General features: G+C 37.9%; 1 protein-coding gene across 4 annotated transcripts in view; it reads right to left on the bottom strand.

Annotated features, from left to right (window-relative positions):
* The window catches only part of BRCA1 (BRCA1 DNA repair associated), a 68,788-nt gene that overhangs the window by 36,285 nt on the left and 7,282 nt on the right, over positions 1 to 25,221 (bottom strand). For 3 of the 4 annotated variants that reach the window (XM_043467647.1, XM_043467654.1, XM_043467655.1), the window contains exons 4-11: positions 18,204 to 18,281; positions 17,156 to 17,244; positions 14,940 to 15,079; positions 13,499 to 13,604; positions 11,180 to 11,225; positions 10,108 to 10,184; positions 5,766 to 9,185; positions 5,298 to 5,386 (exon numbers count right to left, since the gene is read on the bottom strand). In XM_043467647.1, the coding sequence (XP_043323582.1) occupies positions 5,298 to 5,386; positions 5,766 to 9,185; positions 10,108 to 10,184; positions 11,180 to 11,225; positions 13,499 to 13,604; positions 14,940 to 15,079; positions 17,156 to 17,244; positions 18,204 to 18,281 (4,045 nt within the window). The remainder of the gene's footprint in view (positions 1 to 5,297; positions 5,387 to 5,765; positions 9,186 to 10,107; positions 10,185 to 11,179; positions 11,226 to 13,498; positions 13,605 to 14,939; positions 15,080 to 17,155; positions 17,245 to 18,203; positions 18,282 to 25,221) is intronic. The other variant, XM_043467656.1, reaches the window with a different exon arrangement.

Below are 25,221 nucleotides of genomic sequence, written 5' to 3'. Positions count from 1 at the left end.
CAAATCACAGAAGAAATAAAAAAGGAAATCAAAATATGCATAGAAACAAATGAAAACACGACAACCCCAAACCTATGGGATTCAGTAAAGGCAGTGCTATGGGGAAGGTTCATAGCAATACAAGCTTACCTCAAGAAACAAGAGAAAAATCAAATAAATAACCTAACTTTATGCCTAAAGCAACTAGAAAAAGAAGAAATGAAGAACCCCAGGGTTAGTAGAAGGAAAGAAATCATAAAAATCAGAGCAGAAATAAATGAAAAAGAAACAAAGAAGACTATAGCAAAAATAAAAAAAACTAAAAGCTGATTCTTTGAGAAGATAAATAAAATAGGCAAACCATTAGCCAGACTTATCAAGAAAAAAAGGTAGAAGAGTCAAATCAATAAAAATCAGAAATGAAAAGGGAGAAATCACAACAGGCAACACAGAAATACAAAGGATCATAAGAGACTAATATCAGCAACTATGTGCCAATTAAATGGACAATTTGGAAGAAATGGAGGAGTTCTTAGAAAAGTATAACCTTGCAAAACTGAACCAGGAAGAAATAGAAAATCTTAACAGACCCATCACAAGCACAGAAATTGAATAAACAATCTTCCAACAAACAAAAGTCTAGGACCAGATGACTTCACAGGTGAATTCTACCAAAAATTTAGAGAAGAGTTAACACCTATCCTACTCAAACTCTTCCAGAAAATTGCAGAGGAAGGTAAACTCCCAAACTCATTCTATGAGGCCACCATCACACTAATACCAAAACCCGACAAAGATGCCACAAAAAAAGAAAACTACAGGCCAATATCACTGATGAACATAGATGCAAAAATCCTCAACAAAATTCTAGCAAACAGATCCCAACAACATATTATAAAGATCATATACATCATGACCAAGTGGGCTTTATCCCAGGGATGCAAGGATTCTTCAATATTCACAAATCAATCAATGTGTGACACCACAGTAACAAACTGAAAGATAAAAACCATACGATTATCTCAGTAGATGCAGAGAAAGTCTTTGACAAAATCCAACACCCATTTATGATAAAAACTCTCCAGAAAGCAGGCATAGAAGGAACATACCTCAAGATAATAAAAGCCATATATGATAAACCCACAGCAAACATTAGCCTCAATGGCGAAAAACTGAAAGCATTTCCCCTAAAGTCAGGAACAAGACAAGGGTGCCCACTCTCACTACTACTATTCAACATAGTTTTGGAAGTCTTAGCCATAGCAATCAGAGAGGAAAAAGAAACAAAAGGAATCCAGGTTAGAAAAGAAGAAGTAAAACTCTCACTGTTTGGAGAAGACATGATCCTCTACACAGAAAACCCTAAGGACACCACCAGAAAATTACTAGAGCTAATCAATGAATATAGTAAAGTTGCAGGATATAAAATTAATACACAGAAATTCCTTGCATTCCTATACACTAACAATGAAAAAACAGAAAGAGAAATTAAGGCAACAATCCCACTCACTATTGCAACAAAAAGAATAAAATACTTAGGAATAAATCTACCTAAAGAAACAAAAGACCTATATATAGAAAACTGTAAGACACTGATGAAAGAAATTAAAGATGACACAAATAGATGGAGAAATATACCATGTTCATGGATTGGAAGAATCAATATAGTGAAAATGAGTATATTACTCAAAGCAATCTATAGATTCAATGCAATCCCTATCAAGCTACCACTATTTTTCACAGAACTAGAATAATTTCAAAACTTGTAGGGAACAGCCAAAGCAATCTTGAGAAAGAAGAATGGAACTGGAAGAATCAACCTGCCTAACTTCAGACAATACTACAAAGCTACAGTCATCAAGACAGTACGGTACTGGCACAAAGACAGAAATATATAGATCAGTGGAACAAAATAGAAAGCCCAGATGTAAATCCACGCATCTGTGGACATCTTATCTTTGACAAAGGAGGCAAAAATATACAATGCAGAAAAAGCAATCTCTTTAACAAGTGGTGCTGAGAAAACTGGTCAACCACCTGTAAAAGATATGAAACTAGAACACTTTTTAACACCATACACAAAAATAAATTCAAAATGGATTAAAGATTTAAATGTAAGACCAGAAGCTATAAAACTCCTAGAGGAAAACATAGGCAAAACACTCTGACATAAACCACAGCAAGATCCTCTATGACCCACCTCCCAAAGTAGTGAAAATAAAAAAATAAACAAATGGGACCTAATTAAACTTAAAAGCTTTTGCACAATGAATAAGCAAGGTGAAAAGACAGCCTTCAGAATGAGAGAAAATAATAGCAAACGAAGCAACTGACAAAGAATTAATCTAAAAAATATACAAGCAGCTCATGCAGCTCAATATCAGAAAAATAACTGTCAACCCAATCAAATTGATTGTCAACCCAACCAAAAACGGGGCCAAAGAACTAAACAGACATTTTTCCCAAGAAGACATACAAATGGCTAACAAACACATGAAAAGATGCTCAACATCACTCATTATCAGAGAAATGCAAATCAAAACCACAATGTGGTACCACCTCACACCGGTCAGAATGGCTGCTATCAAAAAGTCTACAAACAATAAATGCTGGAGAGGGTGTGGAGAAAAGGGAACCCTCTTACACTGTTGGTGGGAATGCAAACTAGTATAGCCACTCTGGAGAACAGTGTGGAGATTCCTTACAAAACTGGAAATAGAACTGCCATACCACCCAGCAATGCCACTGCTGGGCATACACACTCAGGAAACCAAAATTGAAAGAGACATGTGTACCCCAATGTTCATCACTGCACTTAACAATACTTGTTTACAATAGCTAGGACATGGAAGCAACCTAGATGTCCATCGGCAGACGAATGGATAAGAAAGTTGTGGTACGTATACACAATGGAATATTACTTAGCTATTAAAAAGAATGCATTTGAATCAGTTCTAATGAGGTGGATGAAACTGGAGCCTATTATAGAGAGTGAAGTAAGTCAGAAAGAAAAGCACCAATACATTTTATTAACGCGTATATATGGAATTTAGAAAGATGGTAATGATGACCCTATATGTGAGACAGTAAAAGAGACACAGATATAAAGAACAGACTTTTGGACTCTGTGGGAGAAGGTGAGGGTGGGATGTTTTGAGAGAATAGCATTGAAACATATATATTACCATTTGTGAAATAGATGACCAGTCTAAGTTTGATGCATGAAACAAGGCACTCAAAGTCAGTGCAACTGGACCACCCAGAGGGATGGGTTGGGGAGGGAGGTGGGAGGGGGGTTCTGGATGGGGGATGCATGTACACCCATGGCTGATTCATGTCAATGTATGGCAAAAACCATCACAACACTGTAAAGTAATTAGCCTCCAATTAAAATAAATTAATTAAAAAAACAATATAAGTGTGTAAAGTATTAACTCAATTATTTAAAAAAATTCTTAAATTGAAATATATAACTGAATGATTTTTAACAATAAGGTATACACACAACACATACCCTTGTGTACAATAGGAAGAGTGGAAGAATATATGCCAATAAGTTAATAGTAATGATTTTTAACTCACAGAATTTAATTTTAAAAATAACTAATACAAGGGCATGATATAAAATTCAAGACAAAAAAGGATATTCAGAGAAAAATAAGGCTTTCTCCTTCTGTTAATCATCTATTTCCCCACCTGAAGGCAACTTCTATTACCTATCTTTTGTGTATGCTTCCAGACAAAAATGTTAAAACTTACTGAACCATTCTCTTTGGGTGAGTTTTAAAACTGTGATAAAATATACCATCCTTAAGTATACAGTTTAGTGGCATAAAGTATATTCATATTGTTGTCCAACCATCATCAGTATCTATCTCCATATCTTTTTCACCATCCCAAATTGAAACCCTGGGCCCATTAAGGGATAACTTCCCCTCCTCCCACCCCCAAGTTCCACTTTCTGTCTCTATGGATTTAACTATTCTAGGCCCCTCATAAAAGTAGAATCATACACTATTTGTCCTTTGGTACCTGGCTTATTTCACTTAATGATGTTTTCAAGGTTCTTCCATGAATGATTTTTATTTATTTGTATTTTCTAGGTTTTCTATGATGCACATATATAACTTTATATGGCTTTTCTGTTTTAACTAATCTGGCATTTCAGGAAGTTCAGGAAAAAAAAAGTCATTCACTTGCTAGTAGCTGAACGTGTATTTAAGATTTGGTGAGAAAAAGAACTCAGGGCAGGATGATTCCAGGTAGTCCAGATATCTCCACCTTAAGAATGTGCATTGGGACTTCCCTGGCAGTCTAGTGGTTAAGAATCTGCCTTCCAGTGCAGGGGATGTACGTTTGATCCCTGGTTGGGAACTAAGATCCCACATGTTGCAGGGCAACTAAGCCTACATGCTGCAACAAAAACCCAATGCAGCCAAAATTAAAAAAAATAAAATAGAGGAAAAAAATAAAGAATGTGTATATCATAGTTCAGAAATAAGTAACACAGTCAGGTACAGAACTCTCTTCAGTATCACACCAGCAACCACTGTGCTTGTACTCTAAAAAAATAAGCTGAGATGAGCCTGAATTTTTGAATATAAGAACTTGAAAAGTTTGGTGCCACTTCTACAATATAAAAATTAGGAGACAAAGCCAGGTTCTGTGAGGACTATGATGTCAATTTTCAGTAGAAAAGGCTTTTTTCTAGGAGACTGTTCTGCCAGGAACACTGAAATGGCTACATTACCAAGTGCTGTAGATACGACAAAGCTGTTACACCCTTCACATGTAACCAAAATATTGGATGTTGACCACTAGGTATAGGAAGTAAAATTGTGTATGTTTTTCTAAAAAAATATGACTTATCAGCACTAAAGAACAAATAACTAGCTGATTAACAAAGAAAAAACAGAAGGAAATATTCATCAAACAGTGAAAGGTTAGATAGTCTCTAATAAAAAGAGAACTCTGTAGGTAACAATTTGGTACTGAGAAGAAACACACCCCTCTGTCTGATACAGTAGTGCTTTCACATACATTTTTGCTATAGGGCAAATGAGTTTCAAAGGTTTCACTTTCTCATTAAGTTCAGTATTTAATGTTCTGCCGTGAACAAACTGGTAAGTGTGTGTGTGTGAGACAGAAGGTAGCATGTATCCCATCTGGGTATTTACAATTCAATTTGAGGAGACTAGATCCCACACACATCTGTTATACCATTAATTCTAAGGGGTGATGTAAGCAAACGTAAGAAGGCAGGAGGCATAGCAGTGAATGCAAAGAACACTGCACACACATCCCCTTGTGCTTTTTACCTGAGTGGTTAAGATATCACTCTGAGAAGACAGCCCCACAGAGTCTTCAGAGAGGCTTGTTTCACTCACATGGTTGGATGCTGCTTCACCTTAAATGATAATAAAAATTAGATTCAGATGTAAAAAAAAGATGGCAGGACAAAATTCACAAAATTCACTTTCATGTCACAAAATGATTATACTCTTTGGGGACACCCAGATGGATTTCCTCTAAGAAATCATAATGAAAACCAGATGTAAGTCTGCCAATAATTAGGGCATTAAATCTCATTCAAATAGAAAAAATGTTCTAGCTGGGTAACGGACTTTTTAAAGGAAAAGCACCCTGGGAGGAACATGTTTAAAGTTTAAGAAATAGTTACTTTCACTGTGCTTGGAAACTGTAAAATGTGCTCCCCCAAAGGCACAGACATTTAGCTCATTTCTACAAAACAGATGGGGGCAAACACAAAAACTTGGTTCCAATACCTAAGTCTGAATCCACACTCTGCTCTTCTTGGCAACTATCTTCTTCCAAGCCGGTTTCCCTTTCTTCATCATCTGAAACCAATTCCTTGTCACTCAGAAATTCCTCGCTTTCAGACTGATACACTTGTTTGGAAGGATGCTCAAACATCAAGAAAGGATCCTGGGTGTTTGTATTAGTGGTCAAGTCTTCCACTGCACTGCACTGTGAGGAAAATAAGCTACTAGAACATCTCGCTTCCTCATTAAGGTGATGTTCCTGGGACGCCTTGGCTGATGTTACCTGGCCACTGCAGTCATTTAAGCCACTCTTCAATGATTCTAGGTTCTCCTCTGTTTCCTTAGACAGACCCTCACTGGCAACAGTGTTACGTCCGGTAGATGGAGACAGTGTATTGGTTACTTTACCAAACAATAATTGTTGGAAGCAGGGAAGCTCTTCATCCTCACTAGACACAATCTCTTCTGACTCCAGTTTTCCAGCCCCTCTTTGGTGATCCTGAGCCAAATGTGTATGGGTGAAAGGGTCAGGGCTCCCTCTGAATTCTCCTTTTTGGATACTTTCACTAAAAACAGCAGATCTTTCCTTAATGTCACTTTCAGCAAAGTGGCTATTTTCTTTTATTTCATCATCATTCAACAAGTTGTCAGGTGTCTCAGAACAAACCTGAGAAGCATGACAGCTTCCCATAGGTTGTTCGAGATTATCTGAAATTAGACATGGGGAGAAATCTGCCTTAACAGCCTGAAGCATGTCCTCATTTTCTCCTTGCCTTTTTATTTCAGGATGGTGACAGTTACTTACAGGAAGACTTTGCTTATAGACTTCAGGTTGCATAAGACCTAATTTGAGTAAAGCTCTTAATTTAGGTTCTCTGTTTCTACCTGGTTCTGCTTGAATGTTTTCACCACTGGAACCTACTTCATTAATACTAGAGCCTACTTCATTAGTACTGGAACCTACTTCATTAACACTGCTTGAGCTGACTTCTTTAAAAGTGCTTTCTTGAATGTTATTTTGACTGACTGTGCTCACTGCACTTTGAATGATGCTCTCACTTCCCCGCGTTCTTTCAGGTGACATTACAGGTTCCTCAAACTTCTCTGATGGGCTTTTCTTACATACGGTTTTAACAGATGACTTGATGGGAGAAAGTGATGGTATAAGAAATGTTTTTTCTGAAATCCCATGTTTATTTGCAAAAACAAGTTCAGTTTTGTGGCCTCTCAACTGTGATGACTGACAAAGCCTAGTTACTTCTTTTCCACTACATTTGGCATCGTCACCCAGCGTCCTATCTTTCTGACCAGCCACAGGAAAGTGCACTGTTGTACAAATGGCCTGCACATGCTGGCTTTTAGACTCATTCTTTCCCCGACTGTCTTCTTTTTGCCTGCATTTGAGGGGGTCTCTTGGACTTTGATCCCTTAAGGACCCCGAGTGGGCAAAGACTGTGGTACATTCCTTTTGTGGATTTCCTGGATTTGAAAACAGAGCAAATGTCTGACGCTTTGAAACCTTGAACGTATTCTGCAAATACTGTGTATCAAGTTCACTGTCTTCCATTTCTCCGCTTGTCTCCTGAATGACGCAGTTAACGTCATGTCCCAGTAGATCCTGAAAGCCCTCTGTGTCGTTTTTGGTACCTTTAAAATCCCCATGGATAAGTTCCTTGGGGTTTTCGATTGCTGCACACAGACTCACACAAGGATTTGGTGCAGTCTTTGCCTTCTCTGGGGTGTTAGCTTCCAGTAATGAGATACTATCCTGAGTGCTATAATCAGTATCAGGAACCAAGGAAATATTGGTACTCTCTACAGATCTTTCAATTTGCAAAGCTTTTCCTCCTCTTAATATCAGATCTTTGGGGTCTTTGGTACTATTTGACACTTGAATTGTTCCTAGATTCTCCTCTCTTTGAACGCTAGGATGAACAAACTCTTCAAGTTTATTAGAACTAGAACAGTTAGTAAAATAACCAGGTGTGTTTGCTAAATTTATTTCTGGAAAGGCATCACTACCAAGTCTTTTATTTATTTGTTCATATGCTTTGTTACTCTTCTTGGCTCCAGCTATAGGTTCTTTATCTCCCATGAGTTGAAGCTTTTGGCCCTGCCTGACTGGCATTTGGCTAGAATGTTTTTTCTTCATCTCTTCACTGCTAGAACAGCTATCAATTGGTAGCTCAGTATGATTAGGTGGACTTGGGTTTCTACTGACTACTAGTTCAAGTTCAGGAATTTTCCTGGTAGAGGACTTCCTCTTCAGCCTATTCTTCGGTGCTTTTGAACCGTGGATATTCAATTCTAGTTCCATATTGCTTACACTGACGCTTATAGGTTCAGCCTTAGTTCTGAAAACAGATTCTTTTCCCAATGATTCTGTTGGGTTAGCGTTTTGCTCTTTCTGAACATAATCACGTTTTGTTTTATTCTCATGACCATCACTAGTAATATTTATCCCATGACCTTTCTGCTCTGTTTGATCAGTTCCCTCAATCATCTTTTCAGGAGTCTTTGGAACAATTGTCAAATCGACTTTCTTGATAAAATCCTCAGGCTGAAGGCCTGATGTACCTCTCCTTTTACACTTTAGTTTATTTGTGAGGGGCTGCTCTTGTGTTATCTGAGGTTCTACAGTAAATGCGCCTATAATTAGATCTTCAGCTACGTGGCTGAAGTTAGGGAAACTTGACTTCCTCCGATAGGTTTTCCCAAATATTTTATCTTCAATATTACTCTCTACTGGTTTGGAGTGGACTCTTTCATGTATTAAAGCACCATGAGGATCACTGGCCATTAAGTCGATTTTCTCTGAAGAACCTGAATATCCATCAACTTTATTTGGAATTTCCACTGCACCAGCTACTTCATTATTTGATTCAGACCCACCATCGCATGAGTCATCAGAAGTTAATATTTCATCACTTCTGGAAAACCATTCATTAACTTTCTGTATGCTATTATTCAGGGTTACCCAAGGAACATCTTGGGAATCTCCAGGACTGTTAGGGCATGCAGGTTTCTGCTTATGCAGTTCTTTTCTTCTGTACAGGGGATCAGCATTCAGAACTATCTTTTTCCCAGTGCTGGGAATCTGCCTATCCTTACATGTGCCCTTACTTTCAGCCCATCTGCTCTGTTGGCTCTTTCCTAAGACAGGCTGTTTGCTTTCATTACAGAATTCAGCCTTTTCTACATTCAGTCTGTTTTCAGTGAGCAATAAACTGCTGTTCTCATGCTGTAATGAGCTGGCATGAGTATCTGTGCCACATGGCTCCACGTGAAAGTTTGAAACAGAAATACCCTGATAGTTTTCTGGATGCGTCTCAGTTGCATGCTTATGGGTGGTGATCAGATCTTTAATACTGAACTGATGATGTTCAGTATTTGTTATGTCCTTCTCAGAAAACTCACAAGCAGCTGGAAAAAACAACAACAACAAGGTGCTTAAAAACTGAATTATTATGAAAACAATATGTACTTAATATAACTTAGTAACTTGGTTGGAGGGTAATGAAGAAACTGGCTAATCTCAGACTACCAAGTATACTGAAGATGTAGCTCATACTCTTTTGCTTAATTCCTATTTGTCTAGATTCTCATTATTTCTGCTCAAAATAATTAAAAGTTTAATTTCAGAATTCTCCCTACTCATAAATTACACCTTCTATTTCCCTAACCTCTAACAGTGAATTAAAAGCAGTTTGAGACTCAGAGACACAAAGAACAGACAAGTGGTTGCTAAGAGGGAAGGGAGTTGGAAGAGGGATGGAGGGGGAGTTTGTAGTTAGTAGATACAAACTAGCATATATAGAATAAATAAATAATAAGGTCTTACTGTATAGCACAGGGAACTATATTCAATATCCTGTGATAAACCATAATAGAAAAGAACGTGGAAAAAAAAAAGAATGTGTATTTTATATATATATAACTGAATCACTCTGCTGTGCAGCAGAAATCAACACAATGTTGTAAATCAACTATATTTCAATTAAAAAAAATAGCAGTTTGGGCATCAGACATATAACATTCTATCTTCAGACTCATACTCCCTGTATCTGAGTACTAGTAAGCAAAATATGAAACACAAACACAGCAATTGAAAGTAAAAAGGCAACAACCAATCACATAGGGTACTAGTATAACCACACTGGTCTAGTGCCATTCAAATAGATCAGGCTGTACTGTGACATCTGAGAAAGCACCATATTCTAACTCTGCCAAGACATATTGTAAATTACAAAAATGTTCCGAATGGTTCTTCAAAATACTCCAATTACAGTACTGTATCTACCTATTCTTTCTTTAGTGTCTGTGGAGTTACAAGACTTGCCATTACCCTTTTTTGCAGGATTCAAATTGGTCTCTGCCTTGGCTCCTTGAGGGGTGATCTCTAACAATTCATGTTCTCCCACACTATAGGGAAAAGACACAAGCCTTAGTGAAAAACAGTAGTTTATATGTGCACAGGGTTGTCAAACAATCAAGTATTTTAGCTCCGCTAGGTAGGGTTGTGATAAGCTGATTGATTTGATTCACTTTCTCAAATCAGCACTTTCCTTTGGCAACTTTTAGTCAAAATGAAATGGTCAAAGACAGAACACAAAAATCAGAGCAGGAGTATAGAACATTGCTTTATGGACATACAAATAAGAACCAAAAGTTAAATGACAGTTGAATAATCATTAAAAGATAGTAAAGAAAAAACCAACAAAACCTAAAGTGTGTATTAATGAAAACGCAAGCACAGTTACCTAAACAAAGGGAGCACTGGGATGGAACAGACATTCCACTAGAATGCAAAGAACATATTACTTTGCAACATGGCCTTCTGGGCTTTTTTTCAAGCTAAAAACCATTTTCTCCCAATCGGGAGATCAGGAAAATGTCACTTGCAAACAAAATCTCATTGACAGTGACATTATCATAGTTCAGACAAGCCATCACAGATCTTAGGGTCACGCAATAATTCCTAAGGAAAGCAATTTAACAAGTAATCCACTTTGGGGCTGCTTGCAAATTATGTTTAATTGATGTAGACAAAGTCTGAGTTACAGACAGAATTAAGGAACAGTGGAAGGAAAAAATTGAAAACTGAGTAATGTTTTCAGCAGCCACAATCACCACTGAGTCAACACTGTTGTACACAAGGAACTAAGCCAGAGCACAGCCATCTGCTGGAAGAAAGTCTGTGCAGAGTTCTACTGTTACTTTAAACTCTTTCAAATGCTTTACTAAGAAACCAATGAAACAAAAAGGATATTTCTCAGCTATAAAAAAAAGGAGGTTAAAGTAGATGATCTTTAAGGTCTATTCCAATGCCACGATTCTAACCTAAAGAAATATCAATCCTTAATATTAACTAAATACGAAAATGCCAGCTTCATAGAAAAAGGCTCTCTTTGACTCACCTGAAGTAACTGGCCTTATTAACTGTGTCTTCAGAAGAATCAGATCCTAAAAAAATTCCCCAAAGACCCCCAAATAAGAAATCAATAAAAGGATTTTTGTTGAAAGCGTTAAACTCAAAAAACTATACTTGTTGCAAAACATATTTTCAAGGAATATTTACTGAGCAACCAGTACAAGGCAGGGCTTCCTATGTGTCGCTAGTGGTAAAGAACACACCCACCAATGATGGAAATGATGCGGGTTTGATCCCTGAGTCAAGAAGATCTCCTGGAAGAGGAAATGGCAACCCACTCCAGTATTCTTGCCTGGAGAATCCCATGGACAGAGGAGCCTGGCGGGTTACGGTCCATGGGGTCACAAACAGTTGGACACAACTAAAGTGACTTAGCACACATACACTACAGGGCAGGAACAATGATACATGTCAGGCAATACAGAACTGTGGTTACAAGTACAGGTTCTAAAGCCAGAATTCCCAGGTGTGAATTGTGGCTCTGTCACTTACTAGCTTTACGACCCTGGCAGAATTTCTTAACCTCTCTGTGCCTTAAATTGCCTCATCTATAAAATAGTGTAAGAGTAGGAACCACCTCAGGTTTGTCATACATCCTACGTGAGTCACACAAGTAAAACACCCCAGTGCCTGGACTACAGTAAGTGTTCCTAAACATTGTCTATTACAATTATTTTTATGAGGCAACATCTGTAGTCTAGGAACTTATGATCTTAAAAGGGAAAAACATACAAGAAATTTCTAAAGAATCTGCTAAGTGCTGTGGCAAACATATGGTGGTGTCTGGGAGCCCAAAGGAGGGCCATTCTTTCCAATTATAAATATATTCTACAGGATAAAGCATAGAGAGACCTGTTTGAACTGAGTTCAGCTGTTCTGAAGTCTTTCTAGTCTAGTCTAATTAATTTTCAATTCAGTTCAGTTCAGTCACTCAGTTGTGTCCAACTCTTTGCCACCCCATGGACTGCAGCACGCCAGGCCTCCCTGTTCATCACCAACTCCTAGAGCTTACTCAAACTCATGTCCATTGAGTCAGTGATGCCATCCAACCATCTCACCCTCTGTCATCCCCTTCTCCTCTTTCTTCAATCTTTCCCAGCATCAGGGTCTTTTCAAATGAGTCAGTTCTTCTTTGCATCTGGTGGCCAAAGTATTGGAGCTTCAGCTTCAGCATCAGTCCATCCAATGAATATTCAGGACTGATTTCCTTTAGGATTGACTGGTTGGATCTCCCTGCAGTCCAAGGAATTCTCAAGAGTCTTTTCCAACACCACAGTTCAAAGCATCAATTCTTCAGCACTCAGCTTTCTTTATGGTCTGACTCTCACATCCATACATGACTACTGGAAAAACCAGAGCTTTGACTACACGGACCTTTGTTGACTAAGTAATGTCTCTGTTTTTTAATATGCTATCTAGGTTGGTCATAGCTTTTCTTCCAGGAGCAAGCGTCTTTTAATTTCATGGCTGCAGTCACCATCTGCAGTGATTTTGGAGCCCAAGAAAATAAAGTCTCTCACTGTTTCCACTGTCTCCCCATCTATTTGCCATGAACTGATGGGACCAGATACCATGATCTCAACTTTTTGAATGTTGAGTTTTAAGCCAACTTTTTCACTCTCCTCTTTCACTATCAAGAGGCTCTTTAGTTTTTCTCTGCCTTCTGCTATAAGGGTGCATATTGATATTTCTCCTGGCAATCTTGATTCTAGCTTGTGAGTCATCCAGTTCAGCATTTTGCATGATGTATTCTGCATTTAAGTTAAATAAGCAGGGTAACAATATACAGCCTTGATGTACTCCTTTCCCGATTTGGAACCAGTCTGTAGTTCCATGTCCAGTTCTGTTGCTTCTTGACCTGCATACAAATTTCTCAGGAGGTAGATAAGGTGGTTTGGTATTCCCATCTCTAAGAATTTTCCAGTTTGTTGTGATCCACACAGTCAAAGGTTTTGGTGTAGTTGGTAATGTCTAGATAAGTCTTTCTAGTCTAGTATAATTAATCTTAGACCCCTCCAAATGCTATAGCCCACCCAGCATGTTCTTTCTTAGCCCTACTCTCCATCTTTCCAAAGTGTGTTTACACATACTTAAAACCACATATCCTTCCTTTTGTTCTCTTTATAAAGTAAGGTGCTTTAAAGCAAGACCTGCATCTTACATCATAAGGCTAGTAAAATTATTTTATCCTTACTTTCCAGGGCTCCCTGCCATTGCATAAATTGTGACCAAGGTTTTTAATAGAACTCTTAGACAAGGAATCCAGCAACTATTATTCTAAACTTACAAAATCTGAGACTCTTACCCAATTCAATGTAGACGGACTTATTCTGAGATTGTATCTGCTGCTTTGTCCTCAGAGATCTCACAATTCCAAGGTTAGAGAGTTCGACAGTAAGACCAGTTTCCTGCTAAGCAGTAAATGATCAACAAATCATTAGCCAGTTCTGTGCATTTTTTTTCCATAAGAGAAACTCAAAGCTCTGGACAAAACAAACAGACAGTTGTCAATGAGCTAACCTCGAAAAAACACTTGGCAAACTACACAAACAAGATGTACGAGTCTTGTGTGGTTTGAATACTTTCTCCCTCTCTCAGTTGTTCTAAATTTTTCTATACTTAAATGTGTATCATCTGTGTAATTTTTTTTAAGGATAAGGAAAGCATATTTTTTCTTTTCATTCTCTTTCTTTTTTTTTATGGGGAAAACATATTTTAAACTAATACTTTATATTATAGTGTAGAAAGGGGATGAGATTGATTTATTATACACTTCTAATCACATCTGATAACAGAGGTGATAACTAAGATAAAGTAAATTTTTAAAAAGGATAAATGATGGAGAAGGAAATGGCAACCCACTCCAGTATTCTTGCCTGGAAAATCCCATGGACGGAGGAGCTTGGTAGGCTACAGTCCATGGGGTCGCAAAGAGTCAGACACGACTGAGCGACTTCACTTTCACTTTAGCTGCAGGAGTAAATACTATTTTTTAATGACAACAACAAAAAGTGATATTATTGAATTAAAAAAAAAGTTTAGTGCATGGTATATACAGAATATATTTGCTTTTCTCATATTAAATCTTGTGATTAAAATAGATGATTTATTACATGTAAAAAAAAAAAAAAGGATAAATGAAAATAATAAAATCCAGCAAGCTTAAGAATATTCAGTACAGGAAAAAATATTTGGATACCCAACATTACTCTGATGAAGCTTTCCTTCTTTTTGAGCCCTTCAACATCTACTGAGAAATGAATGCTGGTACTATGAGAACTATTATTTTTAAGATCCTCATTATTCATTCACATATGAGTAACAATAGAGCAAATCTCTGTATTTTCTTTGATAATTACACTTAAGTTGAAGCACTTTTCAAGTGTTAAAAACTGATTTTTCTTTCCCCCAGATAACTTTTCAGAGGAAATGAAATAGATACTTCTTCATGTCTGGAGAATTGCCATAAGACAGTTATTTTTTAAACTAGCAAATAATAATAATAAAACAAAAACTAGCAAGCTGAAAACCATCAGTGTCCTTGTGGCTATCTTAGACAAGCATCAGAATGGATAAAGCACTAAAACCAGGGACCTTCTCTCAACTCCTCTAACTCTTGTTCAGACACTTAATTGACCATCTTCCCTTGTTTACTGACTTTATATAAATCCAAAAGCACCCAGCACATTCACTAATTCACATACTCCATAAAGAGTTATTATCAGAACACACAAAAGTGGCCTTACCAAGGTAGGATTTTCAGGTTCACTCTGCCAAAGTCTTTTGGCCCGGTTCCGGTAGCCCATACTTTGGATGATAGAAACTTCCTCCTTCAGATGCTCAGGAGACTTATTTTTCTTTCTCGAAAAGTTATAGCTGTTTGCAACTGTGAGTTACAAAGAGAAACACTATTTTTGCAGTTAGGAAAAAAATGTATTGGGTTCCCTGGTGGCTCAGTGGTAAAGAATCTGCCTGCCGATGCAGGAGATCCCTGATCCAGGAAGATCCCATATGTCACGGAGCATCTAAGCCCATGTGCCACAACTATTGAGCCTGTGCTCCACAACAAAAGAAGCCACCGCAGTGAGCAACTGGAGAGCAGCCCTTGCTTACTGCAACTAAAGAAAAGCCGGCACAGCAACAAAAACCCAGCACAGCCAAAAATAAATAAATAAAAATTTTAAAAATATATATTAAAAAAGAAGATTACAGGTAGTTAAAATTAACCTAGGCCAAAAAGTCTGGTCTTATCACCTATTCATATAAAATAACTGCACAAACTTTCATTTTAATAGATGGCCCCTTGAGCATTGGTGGCAAGAATACACAGAACTGTACAAAAAAGATCTTCACGACCCAGATAATCATGATGGCATGATCACTCACATTCACCTAGAGCCAGGCATCCTGGAATGTGAAGTCAAGTGGGCCTTAGAAAGCATCACTACGAACAAAGCTAGTGGAGGTGATGGAATTCCAGTTGAGCTATTTCAAATCCTGAAAGATGATGCTGTGAAAGCGCTGCACTCAATATATCAGCAAATTTGGAAAACTCAGCAGTGGCAACAGGACTGGAAAAGGTCAGTTTTCATTCCAATCACTAAGAAAGGCAATGCCAAAGAATGCTCAAACTACCGCACAATTGCACTCATCTCACATGCTAGTAAAGTAATGCTCAAAATTCTCCAAGCCAGGCTTCAGCAATACGTGAACCGTGAACTTCCAGATGTTCAAGCTGGTTTTAGAAAAGGCAGAGGAACCAGAGATCAAATTGCCAACATCTGATGGATCATCAAAAAAGCAAGAGAGTTCCAGAAAAACATCTATTTCTGCTTTATTGACTATGCCAAAGCCTTTGACTGTGTGGATCACAATAAACTGGAAAATTCTGAAGGAGATGGGAATACCAGACCACCTGACCTGCCTCTTGAGAAACCTGTATGTAGGTCAGGAAGTAAGTTACAACTGGACATGGAACAGACTGGTTCCAAATAGGAAAACGAGTACATCAAGGCTGTATATTGTCACTCTGCTTATTTAACTTATATGCAGAGTACATCATGAGAAATGCTGGGCTGAAGGAAGCACAAGCTGGAATCAAGATTGCTGGGAGAAATATCAATAACCTCAGATAAGCAGATGACACCACCCTTATGGCAGAAATTGAAGAAGAACTAAAAAGCCTCTTGATGAAAGAGGAGAGTGAAAAAGCTGGCTTAAAATTCAACATTCAGAAAGCTGAGATCATGGCATCTGGTCCCATCACTTCATGGCAAATAGATGGGGAAACAGTGGAAACAGTGGTTGACTTTATTTTTTGGGCTCCAAAATCACTGCAGATGGTGACTGCAGCCATGAAATTAAAAGACGCTTACTCCTTGGAAGGAGTTATGACCAACCTAGGCAGCATATTAAAAAGCAGAGACATTACTTTGCCAACAAAGGTCCTAGTCAAGGCTATGGTTTTTCCAGTAGTCGTGTGTGGATGTGAGAGTCGGACCATAAAGAAAGCTGAGCACCGAAGAATTGATGCTTTGAACTGTGGTGTTGAAGAAGACTCTTGAGAGTCCCTTGGACTGCAAGGAGATCCAACTAGTCCATTCTAAAGGAGATCAGTCTTGGGTGTTCATTGGAAGGACTGATGTTGAAGCTGAAACTCCAATACTTTGGCCACCTGATGCGAAGAGCTGACTCATTGGAAAAGACTCTGATGCTGGGAAAGATTGAGGGCAGGAGGAGAAGGGGACGACAAAGGATGAGATGGTTGGATGGCATCACCGACTCAATGGACATGGGTTTGGGTAGACTCCAGGAACTGGTGATGGACAGGGAGGCCTGGCATGCTGCAGTCCATGGTCGGACTGCAGTCGCAGTCTTTGCTGAGTTGCAAAGAGTCGGACACGACTGAGGGACTGAACTGAACTGAACTGAGCATTGGTACCTGGGGTTATGCAATACTTACACTGCAATCCTGTGTCAAGCTCAAAAGCATGAATGATCTTCAACAGCTCTTCAACAAGTTGACTAAATCTTGTACTTTCTTGTAGGCTTCTGAAAGTAAATTGATTGAAAGACACACTTAGCAAGAGATTATCAACTTAAGGACACTAAAATAAGAAAAGACATTAAAGAAATAAAAAAAGATGCAGCAACAGTAAAAAAAAAACAACTATATGCTAAGAACAGAGCTATTAAGTGACATTACACTATAATCAAAATAGCATTGACAGCAGAATAAACCATAGAGCAGTATTTTTTTATATACATGTATTTTTTGCCATTCAAGCTTATCAAAAGCCTATAACTATCTAAAATAATAGTACTTTGAATCCACAGTAGATATAAATCCACTGCATACAGAATTTAGTATTCTTAACATCTGAATCCCATCCACCCAAACCCCCACTTCTAGCTCTCAGGGATTTCTGCCAAATGATGATTACACTATTTTGAAATCACAAATAGTTATCAATGTCCAAAGAGAGATTTGGGTTTAGGAAAGTTGTAGGACAATATAATTTATTTATTCATTTAAATCTGAGTGACTACCATGTGCCAAACATTGGATAAACAGTGTTGACCAAGATAGACAAAACCAGTGCCCTAATAGAACTTACATCCTGGCCAGAGGGACACACAATATATAAATCCACTGTGTTTGTGTGTAAAAAATTGAGTAGAAATAAGTGCAAGAAAGAAAAATAAAATCAGAATTAAGATAATGGGGGAAGGGTGGTACAGTCCTATATTAGATAAGACTGTAAGTTCTTATATCATTCAGAAGGATTAGAAAAAGGCAATGAATTGCAAATAACTGTACAAGGCAGATATAATATAAAACTCTCAGAAAAATGATTTTGAAAATAATTTACCATGTCAGCTAAACATCCTTTTATATATTTTTCTACTGATGAGTGGTTTGATAGGAACACCAACTATATTATTACGGAATTTTTACTTTTTCCTGATGTTGTCACTTCTAACCTCCCATCAATACCAAAATTATATACCTTTTGGTTATATCATTCTTACACAAAGGACATTGTGAAGGCCCTTTCTTCTGGTTGAGAAGTTTCAGCATACAAAATCTATAAATTATAACGAATGAAAAGAACTCAAGTTACATTCTTTTTTTTTGCAGAGAGAATATTCAAATAGCAAATAACAATGAGAAAATAATCTCTCAACTGCCCTTAAGAGCCATTTTAAAGGTAATGGCAGATGAATTACAACAGGTGGCTTTCTTTAATTGTTCTTAGATGCTGCATAAGAAGAAAACCAAACTACATAAGCAATAATCTATGAAAACTGAACTTATATCCATGTCTTTCTGTTATGATCAAGTTAAACTTATTAAAAGTTAATATAGCATATTTAATGATATACTCATAATGATATACTCATAAGTATTTCAGGCTGCATAATCAGATGTAAATGGTTAAGTACTTCAGGTAAAACTATTATAATTAGTTTAAAAACTTAGTACCCCAATACAAAAGTTATAGTAATCAAGACAGTATGGTACTAGCAAAAAGACAGATTAACACATAGATAGAACAGAATGAAAGTATAAGTCATACATCTATGTTCAAGTGATTTTCAACAACAGCAACAAGACAATTAAATGGGAAAAGAATAATCTTAATAGTACTCGGACAACTAAATATCACATGCAAAAAGAAACATAGATTCCTACCTCACACAATACAGAAAAATTAACTTAAAACCGGTCACAGAAAAAAAAATAAAATGGGTCACAGAGCTAAATGCAAGAACTAAAGTATAAATGTTTGTGACCATGGGTTAAGCAATGATTTTTTAAATAAAGAAATGGCAAAAGCACAAGCAACCAAAGAAAAAAATGGGAATATCAAACTTAAAACTTTTGTGCTACAAATAATACCATGAAAAAACTGACAGGACAATTCACAGAACGAGAGAAAATATTTGTTAATTATACATTTGACAAGGGACTTGTATCCAGAATATATGAAGAACTCTTAAAACTCAATAAAAAAAAGAGACATAACCCAATTTAAAAATGGGCAAAGGATTTGAAGAGCCATTTTCTCCAAAGATAAACAAATGATCAATAAGCCCATGAAAAGCGACTTCTCTGGTGGTTTAATGGTTGCGAATCTGCTTGCCAATGCAGGGGACATGGATTCGATCCCCGGTCCAAGATGATCCCACATGCCATGAGGCAACTGAGCCCAAGTACCACAACTAGAGAGAAGCCCTCTCACTGCAACCAAGACCCGATATAGCCAAATAAATAAACATTTTTAAAAAGAGACAAAACAAAAAACTGAATTGTACACTTTAAATGGATGGATTTTATAGCATGTAAATTATATCTCAATAAGACATGTTTTAAAAAGAAAAACCTCAAAGCAGGAAGAAAACATGCTCATTTTTATAATTATAAGGCCCAACAGAATGTCTGTTGAGCCAGACACTTGTTGAACCAAGTTGTTCACCAAACACCTAAGAGCGAAGCAGGCTCACTCAGGCTTTTAGAATGGCTTGGGATCTAGAGCAACTGTTTTGGTTGTCTCAGACACTGAACATGGCTAAGAAGACTTTGATGATCATATGCAATGTGTTCAGAGTCAGCTTCCTTAATAAAGGAAACTACTGCTCCCATTGGCTGGTGGTGTCCATAAAGATCAACATTCCCTTAGGAAAAAGACAAAAGACCCAAAACAGAGTAGAGAGAAAAGGGAAGAGAGCAGTAGAAGCAGCGGCGGTGATTATTATTAAAAGCAGTGATTCACTCATACAACCAATATTTAATAAGTTAGGTATCATTCTAGATGCAAGAGATTCAGTGAAAAGGAAAATAAAACCCCTGCCATTATAAAGGACATGATACTATGGCAGGGGAGGTGAGTGGGGAAGGGATTAAAGAGAAGATACCAGGAAAGAAAAGATTATGGGAACTGAAAAGGCAGTGGGAATGGTGAGCCAGCACACTTAGAGAAGCACTTTTTACTGGCCATGTCCTTTAACATGCATTGTTCTGTCAACATAACCCTGAAGTATCTTCATTTTACAGTAGAGATTTGTCCCAGATCACACAGTAATCAAGTAAGTGGTAAAGGTGATATTGGATCTAGAAGTTAAATGTATTGCAATAGCAAAGCCCATGGCTTTTCCACCAGAGAAAGTAAATGTAGGTAGGTTTGGTCAAAGAGACCCAGGGGTCCTTCTACACCTCTACACCTATATAGGTGCTTGAACAACCATATTGCACTTGACAACATATAGGTTAGGAAATGGGGGTGTCAAAAAGCTAGCTGCTTTGTATAAAAAGTCCATTTAAACAGCCAAAACAGGGACTTCCCTGGAGGTCCAGTGGAGGAACTAACATCATATATGTTGGTGTGGTGTAGCCAAAAAATAAACTTTTTAATTAAAAAAAAAAAAAAAAAAAGAGCCACAAAATAGAGGCTACCACTCCTTGAGAAGATGCAAATACTACCTGCACTCTACCATAATGGCTCTAGGAGGCATCAAAGCATCACACTGGCAAATGGCACAATTCAACAATTCAGAGTAGAAGTAGGGAGGTCATGCCCTTAACACAAGACTGCAGAATACAGTAGGGAAGCTATAAGATGATAAGCTAAGCTATAGATGATGTAGCCTGTACACAATTACACAAATAACACAGGAGAAGCAGATATGTAGAAATCAACCAAGATATGGGTTGCAATCTTTCTTTACGCTAGGAAAAGGACAGACGCATAAAAGTTATTAACTAAACTCAAAAGAGAAAATGAACTTGTACATGATTGGAAAGACTGAGGTAAGGAAAACACTGACAGATCAACAGAACACTGGCATGTCTTTCAGGGCTCAGATGAATTTATTAAACTCTGTTTTAGAGCTCTGGGGAATCTACGTGATACACTGATTAAATGAGAACACGTATACAAGTTCTACACAAGGTTCTCAATGAAAAGGTCTGAGACAAGTTCCGGGCTTCTTGGGTTTCTAAAGCCCAATGTTTAAAGAAAGGCAATACATTTTTTTTTTTTTAAGGCAATACATTTTTAAAGCAAATGTAGTTATGTTTTCCAAAGGGCAGCTTCAGCTTTATAAGAAAAAGCTGATGGAGAATAGTAAAATCACAGTGCCACAAAACTAATTTGAGGGACTTCTCAGAGTACTTCTTTTTGAGCACATCTTTACCCTGAACAGTTGAACAAGTTATTAAAACTCATCTAATTTTGATTGCTTGTCCAAGTCTATCCTGGCAGGAAGTAAAGAATTTATAGTTTTAAGTCTAGGCAAAATAAAGGCAAGCTGAGTTTTGGCTATGTTCAGCTATACTGGGTGCCCTGGATTACTGTCAACAGAGCTAAGATAATGGACTAATATGGTCCCTTGTTAGAGGAAATAAAGACCCTGACAGCTCCATGGCTTAGCATCTCAGCATCCACTTACGTTGCTGGTCCCACCAAACCTTGTCAGTTTGGGTAATTAAGGCTCTTTTTTCTTGATCAAACCTCTGGTTTGTACTTTAGTTCCAACAATTAAGAAGCTATCTTTAGTTCTTCATCTGGGAGATTCTGCCTGACTTCCTTCCCAAGTATCACAGTTGTGGGTCAAGGCTCTTTGTCTCCTCGGGATGAGAATCCTACTGCTAACCCTCAACCTCCCGTGGCTGGGTCGCTGTTACTTTTCTTCCTTTGTAACTGCCACCCTGAACTTCTCATTTCTGCTGCTAGACTCCTGCAAGACTATGTTCATCTACTTGCTTGATTATCCATCTCTTGCCTACTTCTGGCCTTCTGACATCCCAACCTATTGCTACATTCCAGAATTCCCTGATTCTGCTGCTAAGTCGCTTCAGTTGTGTCCGACTCTGTGCGACCCCAGAGATGGCAGCCCACCAGGCTCCCCCGTCCCTGGGATCCTCCAGGCAAGAACACTGGAGTGGGTTGCCATTTCCTTCTCCAAAGCATGAAAGTGAAAAGTGAAAGTGAAGTCGCTCAGTCGTGTCCGACTCTTAGCAACCCCATGGACTGCAGCCTACCAGGCTCCTCCGTCCATGGGATTTTCCAGGCAAGAGTACTGAAGTGGGGTGCCATTGCCTTCTCCGAGAATTCCCTGATATCATGATCTAATGTATCTGGCCATGAAACCTCCCTGACACTGACTTACCACTTATCTGGATCTCCTCAGAAGACTTGCTTTACTTGGTCTTTCTGGTCTTTCAATCTCAGCCATCCTTGTTCTAGTCTCTCTTATTAATACTATCCTCCACATAAGTGTCTAGAAAGGTCACCATTTCAGAACACTGCTTCTTCAACTTTAATGTACATAAGAATCTCCTAGGGATCTTGTTCAAACGCACATTCTGATTCAGTAGGTTTGGGGTAAGGCTGAGATTCTAGGAAGTTCCCATGTGATGTGGTTGGTGCAGAGCCATGAGTCCCACTTTGAGCAGCCAATTTTCTAGAGCTGTGGTATCCAACACAGCTGCCACATGTGGCTACTGAGCACTTGAAATGTGGCCAGTCTGAACTAAGATGTATGTTAAATATGGAAAAACACAGGCTTTCAGAGACTTACCTCAAAAAAAGAATGTCAATTATCTCACTAACATTTTTATATTTTGAAATGATAAAATTTTAGCCATAACTGGATTAAAAATATATAACTATAGTTAATTTCACCTTAAAAAAAAACCTTTTAGTAGGGACTTTTCTAGTGTCCAGTGGTTAAGACTCCACACTTCCCCTGCAGGGGGAACTAAGTTCCATCCCTGGTCTGGGAACTAAGATACCACATGCCTTGGCACAGCAAAAAAAAAAAACCAAAATCTTTTAGTAATGTGGCTATAAGAAAATTTCAGTTAGATTTATGGCTCAGATTATATCCCTTTGGACCATGTGGTCTAGATCTTTCAAAAAGTACTATATATTTCATCTGTTGTTTAGAAACCACAAGCTAATGCAGGAATGACCTAACATTTTCTAAACTGCTACTACTGTACCTTTTATATATCTCAGGAAAGACTTCAGATCTACAGGCTTACTTGGTCAACAAAGCTGCTTTATTGTTAGCAATTAGAGCCCACCCTCAGAAAATCCAATTAATGCTTGGTGGTATTTTTCTGAGTTTTCTTTTCATATAGATCAAGGTGTTATTCAGACTTAAAATATGGTTGCCTTTTCTGCTTGTCATATCCTCCATATTAAGAACTGCAAGCCTTTTTCACTCTCCTCTAGTTAGCAACTTTATTTAACTTTCTCAGTCTCAACAGATGTCTTCACCTCCAACTTCACTGAGCTCAACTACCTCAACCACCCCTACTTCTATCTCAAAATCTTTCTATAGGATTAATTTCCTTTTCCTTCATTACTGTTCATAAATAACATTTCTCTTTCTTGCATCCCTTTTCTATTTCAATCCCTTCTGTCTCTTCTTGTACCTTCTCTGTTTTGCAAGTATCTCCCCTCTGAGGGCTCCTTTCTCTTCTAGTACAGCTCCTCTATACATAGAAAAAGTTAGTTTCTTTTTCCCGCACGTATTCTTTCTTCTCTTCATACCTCTACTCATATTGCTTCCTCTGCCTGTAAAACTGCCTTTTTCTACAAGCTCTCAAAAAAAAGAATGTTCATAATTTAATCTCTTCTTTACACACTACAATACTGTGTATTCATTATTCCAGGTGATAGGAAAGCATACAGGATATTTCAGAAAGATTCTTGTCAAACAACAGTGAAAGTCCCAGCATTTAAAAGGTTAGTCTTCAGCTCTCTGTAACCTTTTCTTTTCTTTACTTATTTTTGTGTGTGTAACCTTTTAAATACTGGGACTTTAAAATGTTGTTTTACAAAAGTATTGATCACAATTCCCTGGTGATCCAATAGTTAAGACTCTGCCTGCCAATGAAAGGGATATGGGTTTGACCCCTGGTCCAGGAAGATGCTACATGCCACAGGGCAACTAAACTGGTATCCCGCTACTGAAACCCACCCACCAAAACAAGAGAAGCCACCACGAGAAGCCCATGTACCACAGCCAGAGAGTAGTCCCTGCTCGCCACAACTAGAGAAAGCCTGAGCACAGCAATGAAGACCCAGCACAGCCAAAAAAAATTAGAAAAACAAAGCTTCTTAAAAAAAAAAAATTGATCTACAAAAAAACTGCCCCTATACCACAGACAGTTTGAGAAGCTTCCCTTTAGAGGCCACAAAACTAAAAATTCTTGAAGCAGAGATAAAGCCTTGCTGCCTTGGCACCTGATCAAGGAGACAGGCCTGAGGAATGAGAAGGAAACTGCTGGGAAGAGAGTTAGGCCAGTGGGCTGTCCTGGGAAAGGCATGAGAGGCCATGGAAATGGCCTCTGGATCCTTCCTGGGACAGCTAAATAGCAAGAAGAAAGTAAGATTCAGAGGAAGGAAGGGGCTGGCCAGCTGGCAGCCTTGTGCTCAGAGGATATTCCTCCAAAGGGAACAAGTTTCCTCCAGTTTCAGCTAGTCCTTGTTATCCTTTTTTTCCAATAAATTTTTTTTCTTAATTTATTTATTTTTAGTTGAAGGATAATTGCTTTACAATATTGTGTTGGTTTCTGCCATACATCAACATGAATCGGTCATAGGTATACATATGTCACCTCCCTCTTGAATCTCCCTCTCATCTCATTATTCTCAAATCAGAAGTTTTTCAGGATTTTTTAGGTTATCGTAACATTCCAAGCTGATGAAAATTATGAACTGTCTTACCAGAAAATTGCACAGGCCCATAGTTTTTAATATAATTGAACTTAAAATTCAATATAATTCTAGGAAATTCAAGAAAACTATTCAGGAGTCCTAAGTTACAAACCCTTGAATTTGAAAATTTCTTATAGGATACTTAAGAAATTTGTAATTTCCCCCACCCCCGCCGGGGATGGAGGGGGAGGCAGGGGTGTTGAGGTAGGAGTGAAGAATACTTTGCATCATATAACCTTTTATGCTAGTAGACTCATTACCATGGACATAGCTTTCCCTTTCAATTAAAATAGAC

This window comes from Cervus canadensis, chromosome 1 (assembly GCF_019320065.1).
Source record: "Cervus canadensis isolate Bull #8, Minnesota chromosome 1, ASM1932006v1, whole genome shotgun sequence".
NCBI lineage: Eukaryota > Metazoa > Chordata > Mammalia > Artiodactyla > Cervidae > Cervus > Cervus canadensis.
This window is presented reverse-complemented; position numbering and strand designations above follow the sequence as displayed.